The 26574-nt window shown below is 34.2% G+C and overlaps 12 protein-coding genes and 7 pseudogenes across 19 annotated transcripts, besides 4 other annotated features; 11 read left to right on the top strand and 8 right to left on the bottom strand.

The window, feature by feature from the left end:
• Window positions 1-807: 807 nt before the first annotated feature.
• Window positions 808-845: a mobile genetic element.
• A 1834-nt stretch (window positions 846-2679) lies between these two features.
• Window positions 2680-3042, top strand: TVAGG3_0821390 (uncharacterized protein; the record flags this gene model as incomplete). Its single annotated transcript, XM_051248036.1, has 1 exon — window positions 2680-3042. One exon carries the CDS (start codon window positions 2680-2682, stop codon window positions 3040-3042), a length of 363 nt encoding a protein of 120 aa, XP_051083511.1.
• Window positions 3043-3873: 831 nt separating this feature from the next.
• Window positions 3874-4148, bottom strand: TVAGG3_0821380 (uncharacterized protein; the record flags this gene model as incomplete). Its single annotated transcript, XM_051248035.1, has 1 exon — window positions 3874-4148. A coding segment is annotated over one exon (275 nt), but the record flags the coding sequence as incomplete, so codon positions are not given.
• A 453-nt stretch (window positions 4149-4601) lies between these two features.
• Window positions 4602-22508: a mobile genetic element.
• TVAGG3_0821370 (phage tail repeat-like family) lies at window positions 5474-5815 on the top strand (the record flags this gene model as incomplete). Its single annotated transcript, XM_051248034.1, has 1 exon — window positions 5474-5815. A coding segment is annotated over one exon (342 nt), but the record flags the coding sequence as incomplete, so codon positions are not given.
• Window positions 5989-6852, bottom strand: TVAGG3_0821360 (uncharacterized protein; the record flags this gene model as incomplete). The annotated part of the gene is made up of 1 exon (XM_051248033.1): window positions 5989-6852. A coding segment is annotated over one exon (864 nt), but the record flags the coding sequence as incomplete, so codon positions are not given.
• On the top strand, window positions 6870-7271 carry TVAGG3_0821350 (uncharacterized protein; the record flags this gene model as incomplete). Its single annotated transcript, XM_051248032.1, has 1 exon — window positions 6870-7271. One exon carries the CDS (start codon window positions 6870-6872, stop codon window positions 7269-7271), a length of 402 nt encoding a protein of 133 aa, XP_051083507.1.
• On the top strand, window positions 7462-8045 carry TVAGG3_0821340 (annotated as a pseudogene). The gene has a single exon. A coding segment is annotated over exon 1 (584 nt).
• Window positions 8814-9674, top strand: TVAGG3_0821330 (uncharacterized protein; the record flags this gene model as incomplete). The annotated part of the gene is made up of 1 exon (XM_051248031.1): window positions 8814-9674. One exon carries the CDS (start codon window positions 8814-8816, stop codon window positions 9672-9674), a length of 861 nt encoding a protein of 286 aa, XP_051083506.1.
• Window positions 10515-10840, top strand: TVAGG3_0821320 (organellar and viral DNA polymerase type B; the record flags this gene model as incomplete). The annotated part of the gene is made up of 1 exon (XM_051248030.1): window positions 10515-10840. A coding segment is annotated over one exon (326 nt), but the record flags the coding sequence as incomplete, so codon positions are not given.
• TVAGG3_0821310 (organellar and viral DNA polymerase type B) lies at window positions 11205-11453 on the top strand (the record flags this gene model as incomplete). Its single annotated transcript, XM_051248029.1, has 1 exon — window positions 11205-11453. One exon carries the CDS (start codon window positions 11205-11207, stop codon window positions 11451-11453), a length of 249 nt encoding a protein of 82 aa, XP_051083504.1.
• TVAGG3_0821300 (KilA, N-terminal/APSES-type HTH, DNA-binding family) lies at window positions 12901-13287 on the top strand (the record flags this gene model as incomplete). The annotated part of the gene is made up of 1 exon (XM_051248028.1): window positions 12901-13287. A coding segment is annotated over one exon (387 nt), but the record flags the coding sequence as incomplete, so codon positions are not given.
• Window positions 13900-14336, top strand: TVAGG3_0821290 (annotated as a pseudogene). The gene has a single exon. A coding segment is annotated over exon 1 (437 nt).
• TVAGG3_0821280 (protein of unknown function, DUF4106 family) lies at window positions 14780-15658 on the bottom strand (the record flags this gene model as incomplete). The annotated part of the gene is made up of 1 exon (XM_051248027.1): window positions 14780-15658. One exon carries the CDS (start codon window positions 15656-15658, stop codon window positions 14780-14782), a length of 879 nt encoding a protein of 292 aa, XP_051083502.1.
• TVAGG3_0821270 (uncharacterized protein) lies at window positions 15931-16146 on the top strand (the record flags this gene model as incomplete). The annotated part of the gene is made up of 1 exon (XM_051248026.1): window positions 15931-16146. A coding segment is annotated over one exon (216 nt), but the record flags the coding sequence as incomplete, so codon positions are not given.
• TVAGG3_0821260 lies at window positions 16164-16584 on the bottom strand (annotated as a pseudogene). Its single transcript has one exon. A coding segment is annotated over exon 1 (421 nt).
• TVAGG3_0821250 (uncharacterized protein) lies at window positions 16635-17257 on the bottom strand (the record flags this gene model as incomplete). Its single annotated transcript, XM_051248025.1, has 1 exon — window positions 16635-17257. A coding segment is annotated over one exon (623 nt), but the record flags the coding sequence as incomplete, so codon positions are not given.
• Window positions 19842-20554, bottom strand: TVAGG3_0821240 (annotated as a pseudogene). The gene has a single exon. A coding segment is annotated over exon 1 (713 nt).
• Window positions 22509-22743: 235 nt separating the features above from the next.
• TVAGG3_0821220 lies at window positions 22744-24247 on the bottom strand (annotated as a pseudogene). Its single transcript has one exon. A coding segment is annotated over exon 1 (1504 nt).
• A 47-nt stretch (window positions 24248-24294) lies between these two features.
• TVAGG3_0821210 lies at window positions 24295-24823 on the bottom strand (annotated as a pseudogene). Its single transcript has one exon. A coding segment is annotated over exon 1 (529 nt).
• A 363-nt stretch (window positions 24824-25186) lies between these two features.
• Window positions 25187-25223: a mobile genetic element.
• Window positions 25224-25323: 100 nt separating this feature from the next.
• Window positions 25324-26574: part of a mobile genetic element that runs on past the window's edge.
• Window positions 25420-26546, top strand: TVAGG3_0821190 (annotated as a pseudogene). Its single transcript has one exon. A coding segment is annotated over exon 1 (1127 nt).

Genomic DNA, 26574 nt, shown 5'->3' with positions numbered 1-26574 from the left:
ATACATTCCGTGATCTTGTGGAAATCATTCTTGAAGTAGGAATGACATTGAAGAAGAAGGATCAAATTAATGATATAATCAAGTCTATAAACCGAGCTCAACTTACAGAAAAATTTTTGCAAGATTCCAAAGAAGCAGCCAAAAAAAGTCTATCAGATTACTTCGACCATACTGTATCCCTCTTAATTGATGCTGGAACTGCATGTGGTAGGCCGACTCTTGACTTAATGATTTATAACCCATCGGTACATGATGGTTATCCTTTTCCGTTGGATATCAAGACCGGCTTTGACGGAACAACAGATTCTTATGATCGTGCCATTCGTGATGCTCTGGCAATGTTGGCCTCAAATGGAATAAAACTTGGAACCGTTGTAACTGACAACTTGCTTGCTCAAGTCCTTGCATGTGATCACAATTTTGTTCAAACAGACGGATTTCTCAGAATCCCTTGTGCAGCGCATACCCTTTCCTTGGCAGTTAAGTCATTTGTTGAAGACTATTCAATGGAACATGAATTTCCAGTATTTGAAAATCTGAATAAGATTTCACTTTTTCTCCGCTCTAAGCCTGTTCGTTGTTACTTCAAAGTTGAATGTCCACTCTACGTAAAAACAAGATGGACAAGTGAATTTGATATCATTTTATGGCTTGTCAAGCATTATGAAACGTTGAAAAAGCTGACATACCAAACTCCGGCCTGGTTAAAGGATGCAATACAAGATGTTCTTGGTCCATTACGATATCTCTTGGAGTTTGCCTTGCCTTGTCTTTTCATCATATTCTATCCAGTTTACGAGTTGGTCCTGTTGTAAACAGAAATTCATCAAAAGTGACACCTCAGAAAAGCTAAAATATTGAATTTTTGGAACTTTTGATAGAGCACGTTTTTAAATATTAATTAAAGTAAATGTATATTTTGTAAAGATTCTTTTTAATAAAAAAATAAAATTTTGAAGAAGAACACAAAATCTTCTGAAAAATAATATCACATAAACTCATATTATTTTCTAATATATAACTATTTTATATAAAAATCAAATTCAATGATCTTAAAAGCGAAGGATAAACCTCAAAATTTACGAATATAATGAGTGGGAATATAATGCTTATCTATCATAAAACCATATGAAATATCAATTTTTGCTTTACGCCTAATTTTTGACGACAATTAGCAAAAAATGTTAAATGTTAACACTCAGTCCATTTGAATATGAAAAATAAATTGATATTTCATATGGTTTTATGATAGATAAGCATTATATTCCCACTCATTATATTCGTAAATTTTGAGGTTTATCCTTCGCTTTTAAGATCATTGAATTTGATTTTTATATAAAATAGTTATATATTAGAAAATAATATGAGTTTATGTGATATTATTTTTCAGAAGATTTCATTCTATATGCCTATGAAAAGTACTCTCAAAACTAACTTTTTCCTAATTAAAAAAAAAAAAAAAGGAAGTGGGGCTTCCAGGCACTTCGTGCCCTCTAGCCCCGAAGATGTTTAGTATAAATGAAGTTTTTATTCGGAAAATTGTTAGTCTTCTGGTGTGAATTCGGAGGACTCTTCTTCTTCCTCCATTGCTTCTGGGAAGAAGCCTTCTTCTGGGTCGAAAACATTATATAATGTTTCACTTTTCACAAATTATATATGTTTTCATGTTTTGTCACTTTTCTGTCACTTTTCGGGTAAAAACATTTTTATTATTATATATAAATGAATTTTACAAAACCTCCGTTACCGTTCTTTGGAAATAAGAGTAGATGTAAAGATATTATATTGAGAGAACTTAAGAAACTACCGAATGGTCTAACATTTGTAGATTTGTTCGGTGGAAGTTTCTATATATCCCATTTATGTCATACAATATTCCCAGACTCAAAGATTAATGCAATGACTTCGACAACTATATGGACCGTCTCAAACATATACCAGACACAAACAATATATTGAAAGAGTTAAAAGAAAAGATACCTATAGGTAAGATGGAACGTATACCATTAGATAAGAAAAATATTGTGAGAGAGGTTTTGAAAAAAGCAGAATATATAGACTGGAATAGTATATCTGCTAGACTATTATATAGTGGTTCTATAAGAGTTCATGACATTGAAACACTTATGTCAAAAGTTTTATATCTTAACTATACAAATGTTTTCAAAGAGGACATAGATAAATATATTGAGGGTATAGAGTTTGTGAGATGTCATTGGACAGATTTGTATGAAAAATATAAAGACAAGGAAAATGTTTTCTTTATAGTGGACCCGCCGTTCTATAACACATGGGATTTTCAATACCAAGTAGACTGGACTTTGAGAGACTCTTTAGAAACTTTAGACGTTTTACATAACCATCCATGCTTTTACTTTACATCCGATAAAAGTGGTTTGGAAACCGTTATGAGATGGTTAGAGGACATACATGACTATGAGTTTAGATATGACAAGATAGAATATGAGAGAGGTCCTATAAACCGGAGAAAGTGTCACAATAACGAAATTTTATTAGTAAGTAAATGTGGTTTGAAATAGGACTACTTGTTTTAGGTTTTTTCCATTGTGTCATTTATTTATTTGACGTGGCAGAAAAGTACAGAGAATATGAAGATGAACCAATGCCTGCAAATGTTCAGTATATGTACTCGTAAGAGATATTTTTATCTAATATTAAATGGACGCACAGAACTTAGCGAATGCACAGCAACCTGGACAACCAAACCCAGAGAATATTCCAAATGAAGTTAGAATACAAACTGCAATGGCAAACTATGGTCAAGTGCCAACAGATGTACAAATGCAAACTGCCATGTCAAATGACGCTGCGTTAGGTTTGCCACCATGGTATGCAAATATGAGATGGAAAGAGTTTTATACAAACCCTGAAGTGGGATATAAACAACTTTATGCAGATGACGCGAACACAGGAGTTGACCCAGAATATGTTTTCTACCAGAGGAGAAACAGAATGTATGAGCTCCAGTTAAAGAATGCTATGGAACTCAACAGGAAACGTAAGAGACTAGGTGGACATTAGATTTTTACATATAGTAAAATGGGTTTCTTCAGTAAGATAGGAAACTTCTTTCGAAATGTTGGAAGAGGTATATGGAATGGAATAAAAACCGTAGGAAGAGGAATTTGGAACGGAGTCAAAAATATTGGTAAAAGAGTAGGTCAGTTTGTTGGTATTATACCTAAAGACCCTGAACCAGAAGAACAAGCTCCTGTAATACAACAGCCTGAACCTGCACCACAGTCAAGTTGGCAACCACAACCGGTATATTAAAAAGTTATATTTTTATCGTTCGATAGTAGTTGTATATGAAACTAAGTTCTAAGTAAAACGCATGGTATAATGGAATTATTCTTTTTCTTCCATCTGTAGTAAACCATACTTGAAAGTCTGAAATACTTCCACTCGGCGGTTCATATAACTTTGTAGGTTTTTCGTAAAAGTCATTTGCCAAGCATAAGAAAGAGTTTTGGGCGCCAGAAAATGAAGCATGAACAATAATAGCAGCTGGGTCGAAAACATCTTTAAATAAATATGGTTCATCTCTTGCATATCGACTGTAAATATTTGCTAAAGGAAGTTCGACTTTCTGATTTAACATTCTTTTGCAAATAATACCATGACATTGCAGTGAATTCTGTATATATTTGTTCGTCTTTATTTGGATTGTTTTCGTAGATTTGAAATGACACTTGTGAATTTTGTTTGTCATATACAATTCTCACATAAAGTGTGCTCTCGGTATTTGCATATTCATCAGCATATTTTGCATAACATGAATTTATTTTATCTTCTATATTTTTTAACGCAGTCTGTAGAGAAGATGAAAGGTCAACTTGTATTAGCTCAATTTCTTCCCACATTTTTCGTTTCCCTTCAGATATATAATCTATATGAAACCTTACAATAAATGGAAAACTTTTATCTTCTACAGACACAAACTTCATTCTACGAAAGCCAATAGCTTTTGTGACAGATGGGTCTCTTAGCCATCTTAATGGGTAGTCAAAACGATAGCCTTCATGCTTTACGGTCTCTGTCTCAAACTTTTGACCGACATTAGTAAAAAGTTCATCTAATGGTTTAGTTGTAGCAACTCTTGAATTTTCTTTTTCTATTGAAAGCATATTTTATCTAGAATAAAAATGTCGAAAGATATTGCTTCCATGAGAGAAATACAACACAACCGACAACTCATTATGCAAGCTCTAAATAAGAACACAACAAACTTTTCAAACTATTCTAAGATATCTGAGTCATTGAAAGAAGGAAACTTAAAACTGACATTAAACCCTTTAACAGATGAGTTTCTATTTCAAGACAAGAAGAACAATACTGTCTGTATAAATCCAACAAAAGGAACTTTAAACGAGAAACCTATAAATGAATTTCTTTTGAAAGCAGATGTTGACAACAAAGCTGACAAAGAATATGTAGACGATGCAATAGCAAAAGAAGAAGAAAGAGCTAACAATGCTTATGCAACAAAAGAACATACTCATCCTGAACTAGCAGACAAAACATATGTTGACAATAAAATGTCAAGTGAAGTGACAAGAGCTGAAAACGAATATTCTAAAAAGACTCATACACATTCTATATCTGAAATAACAGACTTACAAGAAACCTTAAACAGTAAAGTGCCGTTGGACATACACATACCATTGCAAATATTACAAACTTACAAGAAACCTTAAACAGTAAAAGTGCCGTTGGACATACACATACCATTGCAAATATTACAAACTTACAAGAAACCTTAAACAGGAAAAGTGACGTTGGACATACACATACATCTTCTGAAATAACAGACTTAAACGTTAGCCTTGAAAAGAAAGCAGATAAAACATATGTCAATGAAATATACCAAAGTTTGATAGGAACAACGAAAAATATTGAAACTATTGTTGGTGACTTTTCTGTCAATGAAGAAAACAAATATTTTAGATGGGAGTTTGTACACTCCTTAAAAAATGGTATACGGTATAAACTCATTCCGAAAAATAACAATGAAATGTATGTAGGCTATATAAAGAATGATGGTACACAAGTTAAAGTTCCATTAGACAACAACTGCTACTTAAACTTATATGGAGACGAACAAAAGAAATATTTAAGAGTTTATGAAATGACAGATATGACATTACCTAACCCAGCTCCAGCACCATATTATTATGACTATGGTGTTGACGCACATGTAGACCCAAAAAAGCAAACATTATATTTAGAATATTATAGATATAAAAGATATAATGCAATAGAAAAAACGAGAATAGTATACTATTATGAAGATGACAGAAATAAATATTATAGTCAAGACTTTACCTACCCTGAAAACATAAGATTATATTATAAAAAATATTCTGACACAAACCAGAAGAAACCTGAAATAGTTGCACTATATTTTAAGTTCAAAAGAGACAATCCTATAATGTCTCATATGTTTGATTTAATGAACCCAGTAGGTTCTATTTATACATCTATGGAAGCAAGAGGTCCTCAAGTAATGTTTGGTGTTGGTGCATGGGAACAAATAGTCGACAGGTTTTTGTATTGTGCAAACTCTTCAAAGGAAACAGGTGGAAGTAAAACGATTTCAGGTGAAAATTTACCTGCACACAGTCACTACATAGATTTAAGTACATCTCAAGCAGGTTGGCATAAGCATAGATATTGGGATTGGTCAGGAATGACAAAAGGTCAAGGATATGATGTTAAAGACGACGTTAAGTTTGCTATAAATTGTTACTGGGATGACACGCAGGGAGAAGGAAACCATACACATTTCGTTTCAGGATATACGCAAACAACGGGACAAAGTAAAGAATATATGCCACCTTACATGACAGTTTACGCATGGTATAGAATTGCTTAGTCGTCATTTTCAACTTCTTTAGCATATTCGTCAGGAGTTGTCTTATATTTGTTAGGAACTGTCTTTGAAAGTATACCACCTTGAACTTTGACAAGTTTGAAACGAGGTCTGACAATAGTAGTTTTATCTTCTGCTTGCAGTGTGTACATTTTGCCATGTTTGCCTAAAACTTCATAATATTCTCTTGTATACTTTCTTCTATTTTTACGAACACGAATGTGAGTACCTGTCGAGTTCCCATTGTTGTCATAGTCAATAGTATTTTCATATGGGTCGCGTTTAGGTATTTCTATTTTTACTTTGTCACCTTTCTGAAGTTTGAAGCCCGGCATTCTTTCTTGTTTGTCTCTTTTGACTAAATTATTAAATATATAGTCTTTCTCTAAGTCAGGGTTGTTTTTCATTTCTTCGGGGGAGTGGTTTCCCAAACCTTTTTGTTTACGGTTGTTGTAAATATTTAAAACTTGTCTCATCTTTGCCATGGAGAAGTGTCTATATTTGTCGTCATATGACATTTCATTTGCTTCACCACCTTGTGGTTGGTTTAAGTCTCTTAACATTTTTATACAACCGTCAATGACACCAAGAGCAGAATGGTTTTGGTCGACAATGAAATATTGGTTTACATTTTTTGAACGCAGATAGTTTTTTACATCATCTGATTTGAAAGAACTTTCACAGTCAGATGTCAGTTTTGTTGGATGGTATTTGTCAACGAATATTGTCAAAGCAGTTTTCACATCTAAAATATTTTTGGACCATAATGGTATGGCTTCACAGTATCTTGTGTTTTGACCGACAAATATTAGCCAGTATGGTGGTCCATCTTCTCTATACCTCGGAATGTTTTCCAAGATATCCATAAACCAAGCATTTGGTGTTGAACTAAAGATTTTTATCATGAGTGCTTTCTTTGTCGCTTTAGAAACATAGGGGTCCTTGTTTGGATTCGTCATTTTTTAACCCATAAGAAATGGGTTTATTTGGCGCATTAGCAGGAGTTGCATCCAGATTTTTGCCCGCAGTTGGAACAATAGCCAGAGGTGTATTTGGAGTTGGAAGGAAGATTTTGAGTACATTAGGTATACTTAAAGAGAAAGCACAACCTATTATACAAACTGTACAGAAAGGTTGGGATGTAGCACGAGATGCAACAAATCTTATTCCAAATCCTGAAACAAGAGGAAAAGTTCAAGGATGGATGGACAATGTAGGAAGACAAGCAGGAAACTATTATAACAAAGCAAATGACTACTATAACCAAGCAGGACACTATATGGACCAAGGTGAAAGATTCTTTAACAGAGGATATAACCATGCACAACAATGGGTAAACAATAACCAACCTCAACCGCCTCAAACGTGGGGAATGTAAAGTTTTTTACTGAGATGAAATGAACAATACAGCATTGAGACAAATGGGTTCAAGATGGATTTGTCGACTTCCAGCAGTTACACAACGTGTTTGTCAAGTTCTTCCTATACCTCAGGAAGTTTTTAGACCGACTTAAAAAACAACAACAACCAGTTGAAAACAACCAAACTAAATTTTTTACTGAGATGAAATGACCGAAGAAGTTGAAACGGTAGATTTGACACCACAAACAAAAAGTTCAGAACCATTGTCAAAACCTGTCAAAGAACTTACAGATGAAGAGAAAATTCAATAATAGAAAGTGCCAGGTCTGGAAATACAAACCCTAACTATAAAGTCACTTTTCATAGAAATGGAACGGCTAGTATCTCAAAAAAGAAACAGACTCTCACAAATAAAATTTTGAAGTCTGAAGGAGCTTTCGAGACAACAGATGGAAAAGTTTACTTCACTGACCAACAGTTCATTATAGAACATCTCATTGACTTAGAGTCGAAATATTCTAAACTTTACAACAAACACAAAAAGTTGAAAGGAAAACAAAAACAAATGGCATATGATATTTATGAAGATGTTGACGACACAACTGTTCCTGCAGGTGGGGAAAAGTCAGAGGAACCGAAAAGTGACGAAAAACCGATAGAAGAAGAAAAACCAAAAACTGAAGATAAACCAAAACCAAAGTTTAGTTTGGAAACTAAACCAAGTCAACCTTCATTAGCTGGTATGGGTTGGCGTCAAAGACTTATGGCAGCAGGCGGTTATGTTAAGTAAAGAAAAAAATATATTTTTTTATTTTTATTTGAAATGTACGCTGAGTTTGTTAGTGAACCTCAAGTTGAAGGAAACTTGTTTGTTAGATGAGAAATATGAAATGGCATACCATTTTAAAACAGTATATTTTTAAAAAATATTTTTTTATTTTATTTGAAATGTACGCTGAGTTTGTTGGAGAAGACCGTTGGGAAACTTGTTTGTTAGATGAGAAATATGAAATTCACTGTTGTGAGTCATTTGAAGTCAGAAACAAAAAGACAAAAAGAGTTTTAAGCGAATGGGAGCGAAATGACGGATATGCTATTATGAAGATGAGTGGGAAACGCTATCTTAAACATGTTGTCATTGCAACTCATTTTATACTGAATCCTAACAATTTACCTTTTGTAGACCATATAAACCGTATAAGAAACGACAATAGACTTGAAAACTTACGTTGGGTCACTCGTTCTGAAAACAATAAGAACAAAGGCAAATTTGGAGATATTGTATTCGAATTTGTCGACGAACTAGAAGATGAAACAATTGAAATTATAGACTATGGCAAGCATACGTTTGAGTTTTACTACTATAGCGAAGAACAAGACTCTTTCTACTTTTATACCGGCGTAAACTATAGGAAATTACAAGTATATTTTACTAAGGAAGGCTATGCTTATGTAAACACTAGAGATACAGATGGAAAACACGTTCAAATACTTCTTAACAAATTCAAGAAGCTATATGGCATACCATTTTAAAACAATATATTTTTACATATATTAAATGCTTCAGGTTGAAAAACAAAGAACAAAAGTAGCAGATACAAAACCGTTAGACTATATCTTTACAAATGCTGGTAGGACTATTTCAGATGAAGAAATTTCATCCCGAATATACAGGTTTGACTATCCAATTCGTTGGCTTCAAAGTCCTTCAGATGCAAAGGCAATAGGATTTAGAAGAGTTTTGTTTTCAAATAGAACTAACGCATTTATGTTCGCAGTATATTTTCATGGGCAGTATAAAGGTCATGATGGTCTAATAGACAAATTTGACGAAATGAGAATCTTTACAGTTCGTTCAGACGAAAGTCTTGAGAAAACTCTAAATGACTTTCAAACTCAAATGAACAAATATTATTGGGAATTTCAAGAAAAATACGACTCTTTACTAAATGGAACATACTATCTGAAACTAGAATATGACAAGATGAACTCCACCGTTTCATTTCAAAAGATTGAAATTAACCCTCCAAGAGATACAGAGTTTTTATATTGGAAAGTAGACAAACGTTCTTGGGCACAATTTCTTCGGTTACTAAACCAGAACGAACCATTACCACCAGATGGTCCATTTCAATTTATACTTCCACCAGCAGATTTGACAGTTTATAGAAACGTGTTTGACCCTCAAAATGTTATGTGTCATGCAAGTTTCAGTTCAAGCAACAATAGTTTTCTATGTATTGGTAAGGACTTTTATGACTTTGCTTCTAAATTCTACGAACCACCTAGTAACAGTTTCTCTGACTTTCAAGTTTGGTTCACAACAAATGGTGTGCAACATATTATTCCATTGTACTATGACTTTTATCTCGAATTGTCTTTCATATATAACTACGGAAAAGTGCTGAAAAAGTATTGAAAAATAATGTTTATGTTAGCATGTTAGATCTAACACGTTTTCTAACACGTTTTCTCACCTCTTGAATTTGTCATGACTTCTTCGTAAACTAAACGTAAATGTTTTGTGAAGAATATAGCAACCGCCGGAATTCAGACGGTTGCTTTTTATACAAAATTCATGCAGAAAATTCTTGAGTTTTGGTTGAAAGAATACGGTGGAGCCAAAAGTGGCTCGACCTCAAAACAAGCATTTTATGAGCTTACAAAGGGTGTTATGAATGAATTCAAAGGTATTTGCATACATCCTGACCTCGTTCATTTTGTTGCTGAATTCAGCAAAAATAAAGTTTATGTTAGAATGTTAGATCTAACCTCTTTTCTAACCTGTTTTCTAACATGGTCTAAAACTCTCGAAAATCATGAAATTTACACCAAAAATATATTTTAGGGTAGAAGGTTAGATCTAACCTGTTTTCTAACCTGTTTTCTAACCTCTTGAATTTTCATGACTTCTTCGTAAATGTTTTGTCAAGACTTCATCGTAATGAGCGTAAATCAGACAAAAATAATGTTTAGGGTAGAAGGTTAGATCTAACCTGTTTTCTAACCTGTTTTCTAACCTCTTGAATTTTCATGACTTCTTCGTAAATGTTTTGTCAAACATGAACGTAAATGTTTTGTCAAGACTTCTTCGTAATGAGTGTAAAGGACCCAAAAATATAATTTAGGGTAGATGGTTAGATCTAACCTGTTTTCTCACCTGTTTTCTAACCTCTTGAATTTTCATGAATTTTCCCGAAATAAAAAATAAAGTTAGTTTTATTTTTTTTTATTTTTTTATTTTTGTATAAAAGATATGATTTCAACAATCGGCACAACAACAGTTCAAACAACAACTTCACCAAACTCTTTAGTCATGAATCCAACATCTATGTTAGTAGAGATGAAAAGCTTCATTCCTTCTTCATATACTTTCGAAACAGAAATCCAGAAGATAAAGCAAGAACTTTTAACATCTAATTTAAACTGTAGTGCGAAAGATGAAACAAATGAACAGTATCTTTATGAAATGCAGGACCTCATCGACCATTTACCCAAATTGCCTGAAATTCAGCAACAAAAACTAACCATTCCTGAATTCGACGAAATAGAAGTCAAAGCAACTGACTCAGTAGAAATAAAGAAGTTCATACGAAAGGTAAACTATGAGTTTCTAGGATTTCATTGCAACCATAAAGTTATGGACAAAGATTGCGACATGTTATATAAGAACATCTCTGACATATATAAATCTGGGGAGTTTAAGACCTACGACAACTTTGTTTCGTTAGTTGCAGAATGTGTATGGCAGATAAGAGATAAAGATAGAAGAGGTAAGGTATGGAATGAACAGATAAAACCAGCAGCTTTTGAGTTAAAGAGAGCAATTGACGCTTTAGTTGTTTTAGCAGGTAAGGTTTCAGAATATAACGCAAAAATGAACCCGCAATGTTCTAAATGTAAAGCAGCAATGAGGAGATATAACTACTCCGTCAAAGAGATAGAAAGAATGAGAAACGACTATGCAGATTTAAAGAAAGAAGCAGAGAAACCAGCAGAAGATAAAATGAACATGTTAGAATTTCTGAACAAAAACTATCCAACTGCTGACGATTTCCTTCTGTCTGACGTCAAGAAGAAGTATAAAGAAACTTTCGGCATAGTTAAAACATTCGATATCCTCAGCGAAGAAATAGAAGCTACAAAACTGTTTAGAGTCTCACGAATTCATAACGTTTACCATGTAAAACGCTTATAAAATAACTGGGGTAGAAAACAGGTTAGAAAACAGGTTAGATCTAACCTTCTACCCTAAACATTATTTTTATTGAATTCAGCAACAAAATTCTGAGTAAAATAATTTTTAGGGCTTGTGTCAAACCGTTGAGTTTTCACAAAATTTAAAAAATAACGTTTACCATGTAAAACGCTTATAAAATAACTGGGGTAGAAAAGAGGGTAGAAAGGAGGTTAGATCTAACCTTCTACCCTAAATTATATTTTTGCTGAAAAATGACCAAAATTCTGAGTAAAATGACATAAGATTGCTTCCCTCGGAAAACCGAGAGAAGAGATTCCGTATGAAAATCGTGAAATTTCTCTAGACCGGATTTTATCGGTCTAGCCTAAAACTCTATGAAAATCGTGAAATTTCTCTAGACCGGATTTTATCGGTCTAGCCTAAAACTCATGAAAATCATGAATTTCCTTAAGACAGAAAAAATAAAGTTAGTTTTTTATAAAATATTTTTTTTATTTTGTATGTAAGAACAGAAATGACAAACATTGAGTTTGAAACAGTTAAAAAGATAGACAATGACACCAAAGTGGTTAGAATAGGTGATTTAAACGTAAGATACTCAAAGAAATACAACAAATATTCTTTGTCAGACATTTTATCTCCATCTGGAAAGAAAGCAAACGACTGGGTTAAAATTGCTTCTACTCAGAAAATTTTGACAAGAAATCCTGAGCTTATGATATCGGTAAGATTCTATGGAACTACAGCATATCTTATAGACAAAAGTCTTATACCAATAGTTTTGTTATGGTTAGACCCAGTTGTTGGATATAACTTCATAACATATGGTTCATTACGATACGGAACGTTGCAGTGAAGGCTTACTTTACATCGTTTTCAGAAACCGAAGGACTTCAATACAAAGAGATATAAGATAGGAAGAACATATAATATAACTCAAAGATATGACAGTACAGTCAATAGAGTCAAGGTTGTGTTCGTTAACGATATGAGAGCTGCTGAAACAGAACTACTTGAAAAGTTTGAGAAAATGTATGGTGCTCCCATAAAAGGTAAAGAAACGTTTGAAGTAGATGAGATAGATAAAGCTATAAAATTATTTGACGAAGTTGCTGAAAAATACATGTAAAAATAACGTTTACCATGTAAAACGGTTGTGAAAAAACAGGTGAAAAAACAGGTGAAAAAACAGGTGAGATCGCACCTCTTCACCTAAACATTATTTTTGCTGAATTCAGCACAAATTTCTGAGTAAAATGGCATAAGATTGCTACCCTCGGAAAACCGAGGGTAGAGATTCCGTACGAAAAACAGTGAAGAACAGCGAGTAGGTAAGAAACCTTAGTCGCCTAAAACTCATGAAAATCATGAATTTCCTTAAGATAGAAAAAATAAAGTTAGTTTTATTTTTATTTATTTTTTTATTTTGTATGTAAAGACAGATATGTCAACAACAGAGAACACAACAACAGTTATAGTCCATGAAGCTATAAATGAAGAATATGAGTGGGTTCAGTTTAACAAACAACTCCGTCTCATTCGTTCGGTCAAAGACGATATGTACCAAATGCAAAGTATTTTGACAGCATGTTTTGCTCCAGATACTAAACACGCAGACGACTGGTTCAAAAACCAAAGCACACAAGAACTTTTGAGTGAAATTTCTCTAGACCGATTTTTTCCGGCCATGCATAAAACACATGAAAATCGTAAAAATTTGCCAATAAATTTAAGAGGTTGGTATGTACATAGACTTCTTGTAAATGCTGTTGCAATGTGGGCTTCTCCTCGTTATGCATGGCATGTTTACATGATGTTAGATGAACTATATTTTTAGGCATGTGTCAAACCGTTGAGTTTTCACAAAATTTAAAAAATAACGTTTACCATGTAAAACGTTTATAAAATAACTGGGGTAGAAAAGAGGGTAGAAAGGAGGTTAGATCTAACCTTCTACCCTAAATTATATTTTTATTGAATTCAGCACAAAAATCATGAGTTTCCTTAAGACAGAAAAAATAAAGTTAGTTTTATTTTTATTTATTTTTTTATTTTGTATGTAAAGACAGATATGTCAACAACAGAGAACACAACAACAGTTATAGTCCATGAAGCTATAAATGAAGAATATGAGTACATACAGTTTAACAAACAACTCCGTCTCATTCGTTCAGTCAAAGACGATATGTACCAGATGCAAAGTATTTTGAATGCTCTTCGTTCTACAAAGCAAGCACATCATTGGTTTGAAAACCAACAGACAAAAGAACTTTTAGAAGAATTTCCTCATATGTTTGCGACCCGAGGAAAACCGCGGGTCGAGATTCCGTACGAAAATCGTAAAAATTTGCTAAATGGTTTGAGAGGCTGGTATGTACATAGACTTCTTGTAAATGCTGTTGCAATGTGGGCTTCACCTCGTTACGCTTGTTATATTTTCATGATGTTAGATGAAATTCATAGACAAGAACGTGAAGAGCTAGAGAACAAGCTTGAAGCAAAAGACAAAAAACATTCAGAAAAGAATACCACGTTCGGTACCAAAAGGAAAGGAAAAGAACTATAAGTATATGATTTATACTGAAGAGATGGAAAATGAAGAAGATAAAGATATGGTTATGTTGCATTTAGTCAGAAGAAACAACAAAAGCTTTTACGACCTTGCTAAGATTTACAAATCTGACAGAAATTGGTTCTATCGCGAAAACTTACCGATTTCAATGACCCCAAATGAAGATGTGAAAACAAATAGTTCAAGATACGTTACCTCAAACACACTATGATATGAAAGGTTGTACAATACTTACCTTCAAAGAAGATTTGCCATTGTTAAAGGAAAAAATAACAGAGTATTTTGACAACTTCAAACAAGTAGAGTAGATGAACCATTTATTTTTCAAGCTTGACTTCAGATGGCTCAGGTAGCTCTATAAGGTAAACTGCCTTGTCAAATCCTTCTGGCATTCCGAGTCCTTCCATCCGACAGAAAAAGTTTTTCCTTCCAACAGAAAAAAATTTTCCTTCCAACAGGAAAAAATTTTCCTTCCAACAGGAAAAAATTTTCCAGTTGTCCGTCCGTAAACCATTCAAATTTTCGAAAATTGAGAACTTTTTGGTCGAACTTCAGGAAAAGTTTTTCCTTCCAACAGAAAAAATTTTTCCTTCCAACAGGAAAAGTTTTTCCGGACAACTGGAAAAGTTCTTCCTTCCAACAGGACACAAACGGATGACTGACGTTCCTCTTCCTGAATGCCTTCCAAAGCCAGAAGAACCGACAGCCCCAGCACCACAACAGACTTACTAAGACTAAACACTTACATTTTTCAAGCTTGACTTTTTACAATTTGAACTTTGTTCGCGTAGATATGAATTCTGAAAGAAGTATGAGGGTCTTGTATGACTTTGTACTTCTCCCATAGTTCATGTCTGTCAAACTTACCTGCCATGGACTCTTTCATAAGTTCCATGAAATCGTCTTCGGACAATCCGGGGAAAAGTACAATGTCAGTAAGTATTCTTTTAACATCCTTACTTAAACTCTTTGCTGTCTGTACACAAATGACAACTGAGATGTTAAAGTGCCTAAGCTTCTTAAGAATTCGACACATGTCTTGTTCTCTATTCTTTAACAAAGGATGAGAAGCAAAGTCATCTAAGATAAGAAGACACCTATGAGGGTATGTCTTCCAATCGTAAGATTGCAATTTCTTCGAAATGTATTCTATCTCTTTCTGTTTGTTTCTGAAGTGTTTCTTCTCTAATATTCTCTGCATTTCCTCATTTGGGTCTTTAAACTTAGAATTTATATACTCATTTATAGCATTATACTTCAAAACTCTTCTTTGGTACTTCTTTATCCAATCTAACAACTCAGTATCCTTTATACATACTAACTTAGACTTCTTTATAATATCTTTGAACGAATTGACGGTTTGGTCAAATTGACCAGAAGTCGAACAATAAAAAACAACTAACTCATAGAATGGGTTCTTCTCATCTAGTTCTTGTTGTTGTGCAGCCATTTTAAGATAAGTGAAAGTCTTACCCGACCCAGGTGGTGCAATTAGACCTGTTATACCATTCTGAGCAAATAAGAACTTGTCATGTATAGGCTTTATCTGAGCATTTTCTAACTTCCTCTTGTTCTTGTTTAAAACATTCTCAAATTTCTTGTCAATGTCAGCAAACTTTTTTTCTAACAATTTTTAGAAAAATTAAAATTTTTATCTTTTAGAAAATGTCTAGCGATTTCACTATCTATATTCGAGACAAGCTTTTCGACAGCAAAACATCTGTCGACCATAAAATCTTACATAGTGTAAACAAGAAAGGTGAATTTGTTCTAAAGTTCTGTTTCTGGGAATATGACAAGAACCATAAAACATTAAGCAGAGCAGTCTTAAAATTTGTCAATGACAGACTTGTTGACAGAGATGACGCCTCTTGGAGAGATGAAGTCCAACAAAAGTTCTTAGAATGCAAAGAAGACACATGCGCTGTTCTTGAAGATGAAATAGAAAACAGAATAGATGAGCTATTAAAGGACAAAGAACTTTTACATAAATATGGTTCGGAGAAATTTGACATAACTCCACCAGAAAAGAAGAAGAAAGAAAAGAAAGAAAAGAAAGTAGAAGAAGAGAAGAAAGAACCTGAACCAGTTCCAGAGAAAAAGAAATTTGACATGTAAAAATAAAATTTTATTTTTTAGAACATTTCTGGGTCAATGTCAATGTTCTCTTCCTCTTTAGGAGCAAACACTGGCTTAGACTCTAAAATCTTTTTACCCAATTTACCTTGAACTTCAACTATCTTAGACTCATAATATTCATAGTCGTCTGCTTTCTTTGGTTCATAAGGTATAACAAGTTTGTATGCTTTGCCTTCTTTAAGGTTTTGAAAACCTTCTGTCAAAACTTTCTTTGACTGCTAACAAACCTTCTATCTCTAAGTCTTCAAATTTCGCACCATTTTTAGTCACAATAGCAAACTTAACTGGTTCGATGTTCCAAACTTTGCTGAATGAAGACTTTTCAAAATGGTAGAAGTAAACATTCAAATATGTGAATGGGTCTAGTTCTTCTTTAAGTCCTGACATGTACTTGTTTACTGAAATATATTTCGTCATCTTTTCTATCGGATAAAAAAAATATTTTTTTTAAAATTTACTCATAAAAATTTTTCTTTGTATATACACCATTCTGTACGTCTAAAAGACTTTTGACATTTGCCAAGAATGTTCGTTTAGACGCTGTCATATAACCATATTCTTGACAATATTGTTTATACGAATCGTACAATGACCTTTCATCTAAACACTCAAAGTCAGTTTCATCTATGAACAGTTCATATACACTCTTGTTTGCTTCTAACAATGTTTGTCTCTCTTCGGTATGTGGAATTTGTCTTGGATTGAACTTAGAAATATCTAATGTCATGAAATATGAGAACAAGTGGTTGTAAAAGTCAGATGTCAAAGTTTCTGCTAAGTCGTCAAAATATTCTGTATCTTGCATATGAGCTTCTGACGTTCTGACAACTACATATCTTCTGTCAGAACTTTCTAACTGCATCGGAACAGCATTGTTTGAAACCATAATGAAGTTTGCAACATTTTCACAAACTCTTTGGTCTTTATATTTTCTTTCAACAACTCCAACTTTGTCTGTTATAAGACTCTTCAAAGCATCTGAGTTCAAAACTTTTGTTGTATCTATACTTTGAAGTTCATTGCAAACTATAAGTTTCATATTCTCTATTGAGGAGTTAAACTTGCCACAGATGTTTTCTAAGTTTGTCATATTCGGATTCGAATAACCTTCTAACAGTTTGCACAAAATATCTGTAAAGAATGTATTCTTACCAGTTCCTTGTTTTCCAATTATAATGAGAGCAGTTTCATTCTTAGCACTTGGATGTTGTAAGATGTTTGCAAACCAACATAAGATATACTCATAAACCTTTTCGTTTCCATTGCATATAATTTCTTTGACATGGTCTAACCAAGCTTCTATAATATTTTCTTTCCATTCTACTTGTTCATATTTATATCCAGTGAAGATAGAATAGAAGTTTGGAGAAGGTGTATAAAACTTTATACCTCGAACTGAAAAATCTTCAAGTTTTGACAATAAGATATCCCAAGCATCTAACATCTTCATGCCAACTTGTACAACTTTTATTTTCTTAAGTTTCTGTCTACATTCTTGTTCTGAAACTATTGTCGCTTTAGGTTTGTTAAAGACTACATCCCATTCTTTCATAACATAACATTCTGGGGCAGAGTCGACATAAATGACTAAACGTTTCAAATTCTCGACTGCTTTGTTATAGTCTCTAAATGGACACATATTTTGAATGCTTGGAAGTCATAAAAATCTGAAAATCTATTCTGTACATTTTTATAAATAAAAAAAATATTTTTTTTTATTCTTGACTTTGTTGTTGCATTTGTTGCATTTGTTGTTCTTGAGCTATTTGTTGTTGAAGTTGTTCTTGTAATACAATACTTTCACAGTTGCATCTTCCAATTCGAAACTTTCTGCCGTCATTGACAAATACATAGGACATAAAAGTTTTACAGGAACAAAGTTTGCGTCAACTAATGTCAACGTTATACTTGCCAAAGTGTTTGAGTTCACTAAGGTTGAAAATTCTGCATTTCGAATGAACAATAGGCAAACCAGCAGAGAAAGTATTGTTTATACGCATAAGTATCTTTTGGTCATAATAGTTTCTGTCGACATTCGAATAACACTTTGAACCTAAGTTTGAAACAATATATAAGATTGGTGTGCTTAATGTCAATGGAATAGACATTCCTTGTATGACACCTTTTCCTGTTATAGGAAACTGTTGGTAGTAAAAACCAGAAATAAGTTTTGTATTATAGCTCATATTGTTTATAGTAAACTCAGTCGGACATCCAAACATAATGAAACCTGCTCTAGTTGCAGCACATGTTACACCTGTACTTAAAGTATTAAATAAGTCAACAAAACCTGTTGGTGGTATATCTGAGTAAGTATCTTCAAAGGAGTATTTTTTACCATTCACAACAATAAAGTTTCTGGTGTCAAAAGAGCAAAACAGGCTTTAGTCGTCATTGTGTTTAAAGTTAGTTTACAATATCGTCCTTGAGGACTTTGTAAGTTTGTTGTTATAGAATTATATGACTCAGGGTTTTTAGTCGTAATAGTATAAACCATTATATCTTCTGCCATTTATATATATTTAAAAGTTTTTCTGAAAGTGGAGAAGAACTTCATCTAAACTTTCACATGAGGTTTCTTGAAGTTCTCTGTCTAAGAAGTTCAAATATTTTGTAAAGACATAGAACTTTCCTTTGTCTACACGAACAAACAAAACAGGGTCTTTCATATCGTTCAAAAGTGTGTAAAGTCCTTTATATGAAATAAAGTCTATATTATTTTTCTTCAAACATCTTTCAAGAAGTTTTGACATTTTTACTTAGCAAATAAATTTTAATGAAATGTTGTGGTCGTCAAATATTTTTATAACGTCTGGGAAAACTATACTTTAAGTTCAACGTTTCACCTCCTTTCATAACGTATATCTTGTCAATGACATTATATGAAACACCACAGCAACTAATGTCGGGTTCTATTTCTTTTGATGTTTATATCGTCTGCCTCTGTCAAAAGTTTCAATAGTTCTTTCAAAACTTCATGAGGTGCAATGACATATGAGTTCACTTTTACAGGGTTGTGTTCGACCAAGTTTAACATTATACCTAAAGCTTGACAAATCTTCTCCTGAGTTTGAAGTTTGTCTTTCAGTTGTTGGTAGTCGTTTCGAATATCTGCAACAGAACTTAAGTCTCTGCTAACTTCAGGATATGTTGGTTGTTCTTTTACAGGAACAATTGTTATACCATCTTCGTCTTCGTATGGTTTCCCCACTTCAACATCTCTGTCTTTGACATTGACAACAACACTTTGACTGTTTGTTTGAGTTGGTGAATTTAACTTCACATCTGCCACCGCCATTAAACCTTTTGAAACACTCACGCTTCTATTTTTCGGAAATGACATTTTACTTAGAATAAAAAGATGGACGTATTCGAGTATCTCTTCGAATTGAAGCAGAACAAAGTTTACACACACAAACAATACAAATACATTGACAGAATAGTTCTTTATACAAACAATGGTAAATGTTATAGAATAGCAATATTTGCTGAACCAAAATATTTCCATAAAGCAAAGAAAGTTGGTATAACTGAAATGGTGAAAGTTCTTGACGTTGACAAAAATATAACAACAAAACTTACAGATATTTCTAAAGGTAAGTTTATCTTACAATATTATGTCAAAACTGGCGTACTGTCAATATTTGACGGAGAGAAGTCAGTTCAAGAACAACTTACTGACCTGCTGCCAAAATCTGCTCGATGGAAGCTGTCGTTATGCCAATCTGAGGAGCCCCAGCAGGTTTCATCGAACGAATCTTCAAAAAGACATCTTCCGTGAAAAGTGCTATTGGTTTTGTAAACTTCTTTGCTTTCAATTCATCTGGACCGTCTCTGTCACCAGTATATTGTATTTGTACAGCACCAACAGTTGAAATACCACCCATAAAGTCTTCTGAGTCAGCAAATGGAATGCCAAGCCAAAAGTTTGAACGGTCTCCATTTGTATATTGAGTTTTTTGACCTCCTGTATGAGTCCATACTTTCACATATGGCATAATAGAACTTTGCATTTCAGGGTTAATGGTTGTTGTGAAGTTGTTGTTAAAGTTCATAGCATCTAATGTCAAGTTGTATGACCTCATATCCTCAACTGTAGAATATTCTTCTCTTGGATAATATTTGCCATCTATGTTTATATGATATTTAATACCGGGGTTGTAGAAACAAGAATAGTCATTTATAGTTCGTCTGAAAGTACAAACATAGTATCTGCATGTTTCATTGCAGTTGTTAAAGCAATATCTGTTCTTGCACCTGCGGCTCCTGGATTTTGGTTTCCAACTTCACCTGCAAAGTCTTTGACAGATATTTGGTGTATAGGGAACATAAGTGGAACTGCAATATATTTGGCAGCTAAAGCATTTGAAATATCTGGGTCCAACATATAGACTGCAAGTCTGCTTTCTATTCTCTTGCATTCAAATTTTTCGCATGTAAACTTAACTGGGTCCCAAGCATCTCCAGCAGCATTGAAATAATAGTTTACTTCAGTGTTGAGGTTTGAGAAACCAAAGTCTAAGTCAACCTTGCCTTTGCAAAATTCGGCGAATGACGTTTTATTTGTTCCCATTACGTCTGTAAGAGTGAATGGGTCTTGTGTTGGTGCAATGACTAAGTTATTTTTGCTTGGAGTAAGTTCAATAGAAATTTTTCCTGCCCAGTTTGGCAAGTATCTTAAAAACCTGAAGATGAGGAAAGATGACAAAGGAACTCTAAGTTTCAGTTTTACTTTAGTGGCAGCAGTTCCATCTGAACCAGAAAGGTTAACATAAACTCCTGGAACGTTAGGGTCAAGTCTTCTTATTTTCTCAATATTTGCATACTGGTCTGTTTGTTCTCTAGCTTGTGGTTGTACTGAGTTTCTTAAAGCGAACCATTCATAGTTTGCCCATGTTACTGTTTGAACTAAGTCAGAGTTAGAATATATCTTATATCCCATGAAAACTTCTGGAGCATATTGGTATCCGACATAGAAAATTCCATTGCAACCTTTCTTGTCAGACAACTTGGCAGAAGGTTTTATTTCAATGTCTTGTTCCACGTATAAGAATGAGAATAGAAATAATATGAAACCTGTCGCAAGCAATATCTACTGTTGTTGAAGAACCTTCTCCAAACTCACCTACGTTTCCATAAGAAACAGCAGTTGTAAGTTCCAAACTATAATACCTTCTAATGGCATTGTCGCATTCGTTATACCATTCGGAAACATTTCCGTTCATGGCATCCAAAACTGTTGGCGTTATATTCTGAGCGGCGTACATTTCATATGGGTAAAAATATAGAATAGTTGGATTTATATATCATAATAGAACCCACTCGGACCAAGCTTTACTTTCTTCCTGACTGAGTTTTTAACTCTTCTTTTTCCTTCATTGCCACTACTTTCACTAGATGAAGTTACTTCTTCACTACTTTCACTTTGTTCTACTCTTCTTCTTTGGTGTCGCTTTTGGTAACTTGCCCTCTGCTTCAAGTTGTTGCATCTTTGCCTCATGTTCACCTAGTATGTTGTAAATTTCCCATGTCCTTTTTGCCTTTGGGCTCTGGTCGCCCAACTCAGGTAACCTATATCCTAGAAAGATTTTGTCATAGTTTGTATTTGAGTCTTCGCGTATTGTTTGCATGACTCTTTCCTGAGTTTCCGGTTCAAGCTCTTCAAACAGAGCTTGTCCATATGGAATATGCTCGTTTCCAAATATATGTTTTTGTAGCCATTCTGGTTTTCTTTCCATGTTACCAATAATATCTTTTGTGAATGGGAAAGCTTTTACCCAATGTTTCAGTCTTGCGTCATTTATTTCTGTAGTTGGTTTTATTTTGTCAAGGAACATGTTTTTCAATACTAACATTTCATTTGGTACTGTCCATTTGAGTTTTCTTAAATATTCATCCCTTCTCGGTTCATTGTCTGCAAAGTAAGTTTTTATGACATTTTGCAAACTTTCGTTTGCAAGGTCATGTACAATAGGTTCTCTTCCTTCTCTCTCCCTAACTTTCTTTCTAAACTCTTCACCAAATATACCATCTCTATGGTTCTGTGTAGTTCTTTGAGATAAATGTTCTAGAACGTCAGGTGTTATATTTCCATCAGCCATGTTCATTTCATACTGGTCCAAAATATCTGCATGTTTCATATCTTTCAATGGCATTAAAGCCGCGCTGAAAATACCAGCTATATCTGGTTCACCATTCACTTCCATTGCGTCTACAACTTCTTGGAATTGTGGTTGTAAGTTTATGAACCACCTATCCGGATTAGCTTTATGACCCCATCTCATTGTAGTTCCATAGTCTGCAGAAACAAAAGTAGGTTTGTTTCCATATTGGTTAGGTTCTGAATGAACTTTAAACAATGTTTCATTTCTATATGTTTTGTTGAAATTTAACCTTTTATTTTCACCGAGTTCAGCCAAAGATTGAACGTTATATGGTCGTAAGTAAAAAGGATTGTTGTATTTGCGTACATTTTCTTTCAGTACTTCCATTCTATGCTGAATATTTTCATCTGATGTTGGAGTCTTTTGTATGTCGGCGAACATTTTTCGATATTCTTCTACTATGTCAGCCGAATTTTTCTTAGACTCTTGGAAAGATTCCATATTCTCCGCATACTCTTGTTGAGGGTCAAGATTTTTCGGCTGTTCCAAATCTTCATCTAGTTCTGTGAAGTTAGTTTCCAAAGGAGGGACTTGTTCGTTTCCTTCAGGCTCTTCTAGCTGTTGTTGCTGAACTATTTCTTCCATGTCTGGTTGTATCTGAACTTCTTCCTGTGGAGTTTCTTGTACCTCATCTGCTGGCATTTCATATTCCGAGACCGTTTTTAACAAGTTCCCTATTTAAGTCATCCGCATTCATAACCCTTTCTTCTTTCGTTCGTTCCGTCTCTATTTTTTACGCGTTTCATGAAGATAGTTGAATTATCATTTATCTCTGACACCAAATATCTCGGAGTAAATTCATTCATGTCATTTGGATGATATGCTATTAAATCATATCCCTTAGCGAGCTTGTATTTTCCAGGTTTGAAATTATATCCCATTTGGTGCTGAACCATAAAGCTAAATAGGTTCGGGTCAGTATTTCCTTCCTTGAACTTTCTAATAGCTTCTTTATATCTGTCACTAAAGTCAAGAGTATCTGGGTAACCATAATTTTCCTTAAGCATTTTTAAGAATTCTTGGTTTCCTTGTTCTCTACTTCTTTTATGTCCTTGCTCTGTTTGTGGTTGTTGTTGTGCAGGGTTTTGAACTGTTGTTTGCTGTGCTGGTTGTGGAGGTTGTTGTTGTGCAGGGTTTTGAACTGTTGTTTGCTGTGCTGGTTGTGGAGGTGGTTGTTGTGCAGTGTTTTGAACTGTTGGTTGTGGTGCTGGATTTTGAACTGTTGGTTTTGGTGCATGCCTGTGTCTGTGTCCATGTGACGATGTAAATGTTTTAGGTAGTCCTGGTGCAGGTGCTTCTCTTGGAGGGTTTGGTGGTATATAAGTTCCACCAGCTGGCACATATGTTCCATCTGCAGCATAATGTCCTACCTGACTTTTCGTTCTTAAGAAAGCATTTACTAGGTCTGTTTTGGTCTGTTGTAACTCTTTTTCTTGACTTTCCACAACAGTTGCTCTAACGGCGTCATAGGAACTTTGAACTGCCTGTCTCGTTGCTGCATCTGTTATTTTCGTCATATTTTGTGCTACTTCTCTTAACTCGTTGTCGAAACCTTCAGACTTCAGTTTCTTTCCAGATGAGAAGTCGTTCACTAGTTTCACCTTACTATGAAGAGCTTCGAAGGCGTTCTTAAAGTCAGCATTCATTAAAGCTTCATTTGAACTGTCTTCATCCGCTTGTATTTTTGTCCTTATTGACCCTATAAGTTGGGCTGCTTTGGCGTTGGCTTGGGCATCTAACCAGTCATTATTAGCTTTTATATATTCTGCGCTTTTCATTGCCTTTTGCATGGCTGCGTCGTTATTTTTACTTTCTTGTGCTAAGTTTTCATACTGTACGGTTTGGTTTTGCAACTGTAAAAGTTTTTCTGCCTTTACATTTGCTTCAACTTCTTTTTTATACTCATCGCTATCCATATATGTCTTCAGGGCTTTTTGTTTTTATTTCTTCATCTTTCAGTACTTTATATTGAGTAGTATGGTTTTTCAAATTTATAACATCTTGTTCCATTTTTGCTACTTCTGCTGCTTTTTCTGACACTTTTTTCGCATATTCCTCTGTACTTAGTTCTTTCAGTTGTTCTTCTTTCTCTTTTTCTCTACGTTTAACTCATTGAGTTTCTTTGTGTGTCTGTCATATTCTAGTTTCTTTTCGTTTTCACTTATTTGTTTCTGTATGTCTATGTTTGACTTTTTGACATCTGTTATTTGATTTTTGAGTGAACTCAAATTCATTTGACTTTGAGGGTTATAAGCTGTTCCGTCTGCAGCTCCACCATAGCCTGCCATTTTCGCTAAAAGTGCCGCTCTTAAACCTCCACTCTGTGCACCAATAACTCGGTTTAAAAGCATAGGGTTGCTTGACATTTGTTGCAACATAGTGGGGTCATTCATCATTTGTTGTTGCAACTGTTGTTGTGGTGTCAGTTTTACTATTGGATGTTTCAATGCTCTCTTCCTCTTACGTATATTCTTACGTAGCTTACGTGGCATTTTAAGTGAAGTAAAAAACGGTTTTTGACAGATGTTTATATGACACTATTTGTTCAGCACAAAAAACTACTCGGTCAAAGTGTTGTCAGTTTTGTAAAATAACCGTCCTATCTCATTCTATAAGGAGAAAAGGCTTCTCAAAGTATACTTCCTTGGAACGCCCGTAACTTTTCCTGTAGCGACGATAGACCCTTACTTGTCCGGACAAAGTTATACTAAACATCTTCAGGGCTAGAGGGCACGAAGTGCCTGGAGGCCCCACTACCTTTTTTTTTTTAATTATAATTAAATCTAGAATATTGTATTATGCTTAGTATTATTTCATTTTTCTCGTTCAATTTAGAATTTACAAATGTCAAAAAATTGAGAGCTGTCACTTTTGATGAATTTCTGTTTATTACGGTCCATCTCCTCGAGAGAGATGAAACGACTGCTGCAAATACTATTGATCTTCTTGTGCAGTATTGCCGTGCATCTGATGAATTTTCCAATGCATTCTATAGGGTGTCCAAAGGTGCGTTTAGCACAGCGCTCTATATGAGACTATTAAAGGAGATATATGCTGATTATAAATATATAATAAAAAATATGAATATATGTATATGATGAGTATGTTGTATTTTGGCGCCATGCCGGGATATAAAATGAATTTTGAGACAAGAGGCGGTTTCGCGGGAAATTTTGGCGGGATTTTTTTCATTTTTTTAATGAATCATAAAGAAAACATCCTCGCTCTTGCAAAAAAATGCAAAGACTGTAAAAAATCTACGAGACATTGGTAAAATGCTTCGGTATGGATGCTCCTAGCTATTCCACTGTAACGTATCATGTTAGGATGTATCACTTCATGAACAAAAAGGCGCCCATCATAAAAATTGACAAAAAATCGCCGGATCAAAGAAAAATCAAAGCAATTCTTCAAGCGCTAGATGAAGACCCAAGAGCATCACTCAGAAGGATAGAGGAGATGACAAAGATACCACGTACAACAGTCCGTTATTATCTGCACAATTATTTGAACTACAAACTAGCGTATACACGTTGGGTTCCGCACAACCTTAATTCAGTTCAAAAAAAATCTAGAGTCCAATCTTCGAAAGAGCTCCTCTCTATATTGCGTGCGTATCAATCCAAGAAGTTTCGCTTTTTAGTAACAGGGGACGAGTCTTGGTTTCAATATGCAACAGAAGCCAAAATCATGTGGATCCCGAAGGATGAAAATCCGCAAACATTCCCGAAGAAAAAAATTGACACACCAATGATGATGTTGTCGGTTTTTTGGGGTGTGAATGGCATCATCGCAATTGATATTCTTCAAAAACCTAATACGATGAATGCTCAGTATCTAATTGACAATGTTCTTACTCAAATTATCAATTCTGATGAGTTTGAGAAATCCAAACAACAAAAACAAAAGTTTGCAATTCATTTTGATAATTCAAGAGTTCACAAAAGTCATAAGGTAATGAATTACTTGGTGGAAAACAATGTCAAAGTTGTTCCAAACCCAATTTATTCACCTGATATTGCACCCTCTGACTTTTATTTATTCGGCACGCTAAAAAAGAGAGCTGAAGGACGCGAATTCGCGAGTCCAGATGATCTTGAAAATTTTGTAAGAGAGCAATTTGAGCAATTTTCTCATGATGATTTAAAGCGTGTCTTTCAAGCCTGGATCGATCGCTGCGAACGCGTGATTGAATCCAATGGTGATTATATTTAAATAAACTTTATATATATGTAACTTGTTT

This window comes from Trichomonas vaginalis, chromosome VI (assembly GCF_026262505.1).
Source record: "Trichomonas vaginalis G3 chromosome VI, whole genome shotgun sequence".
Lineage (NCBI taxonomy): Eukaryota > Parabasalia > Trichomonadida > Trichomonadidae > Trichomonas > Trichomonas vaginalis.
Note: the sequence above shows the minus strand (reverse complement) of the source record. Positions and strands in the feature narration are given on the sequence as shown.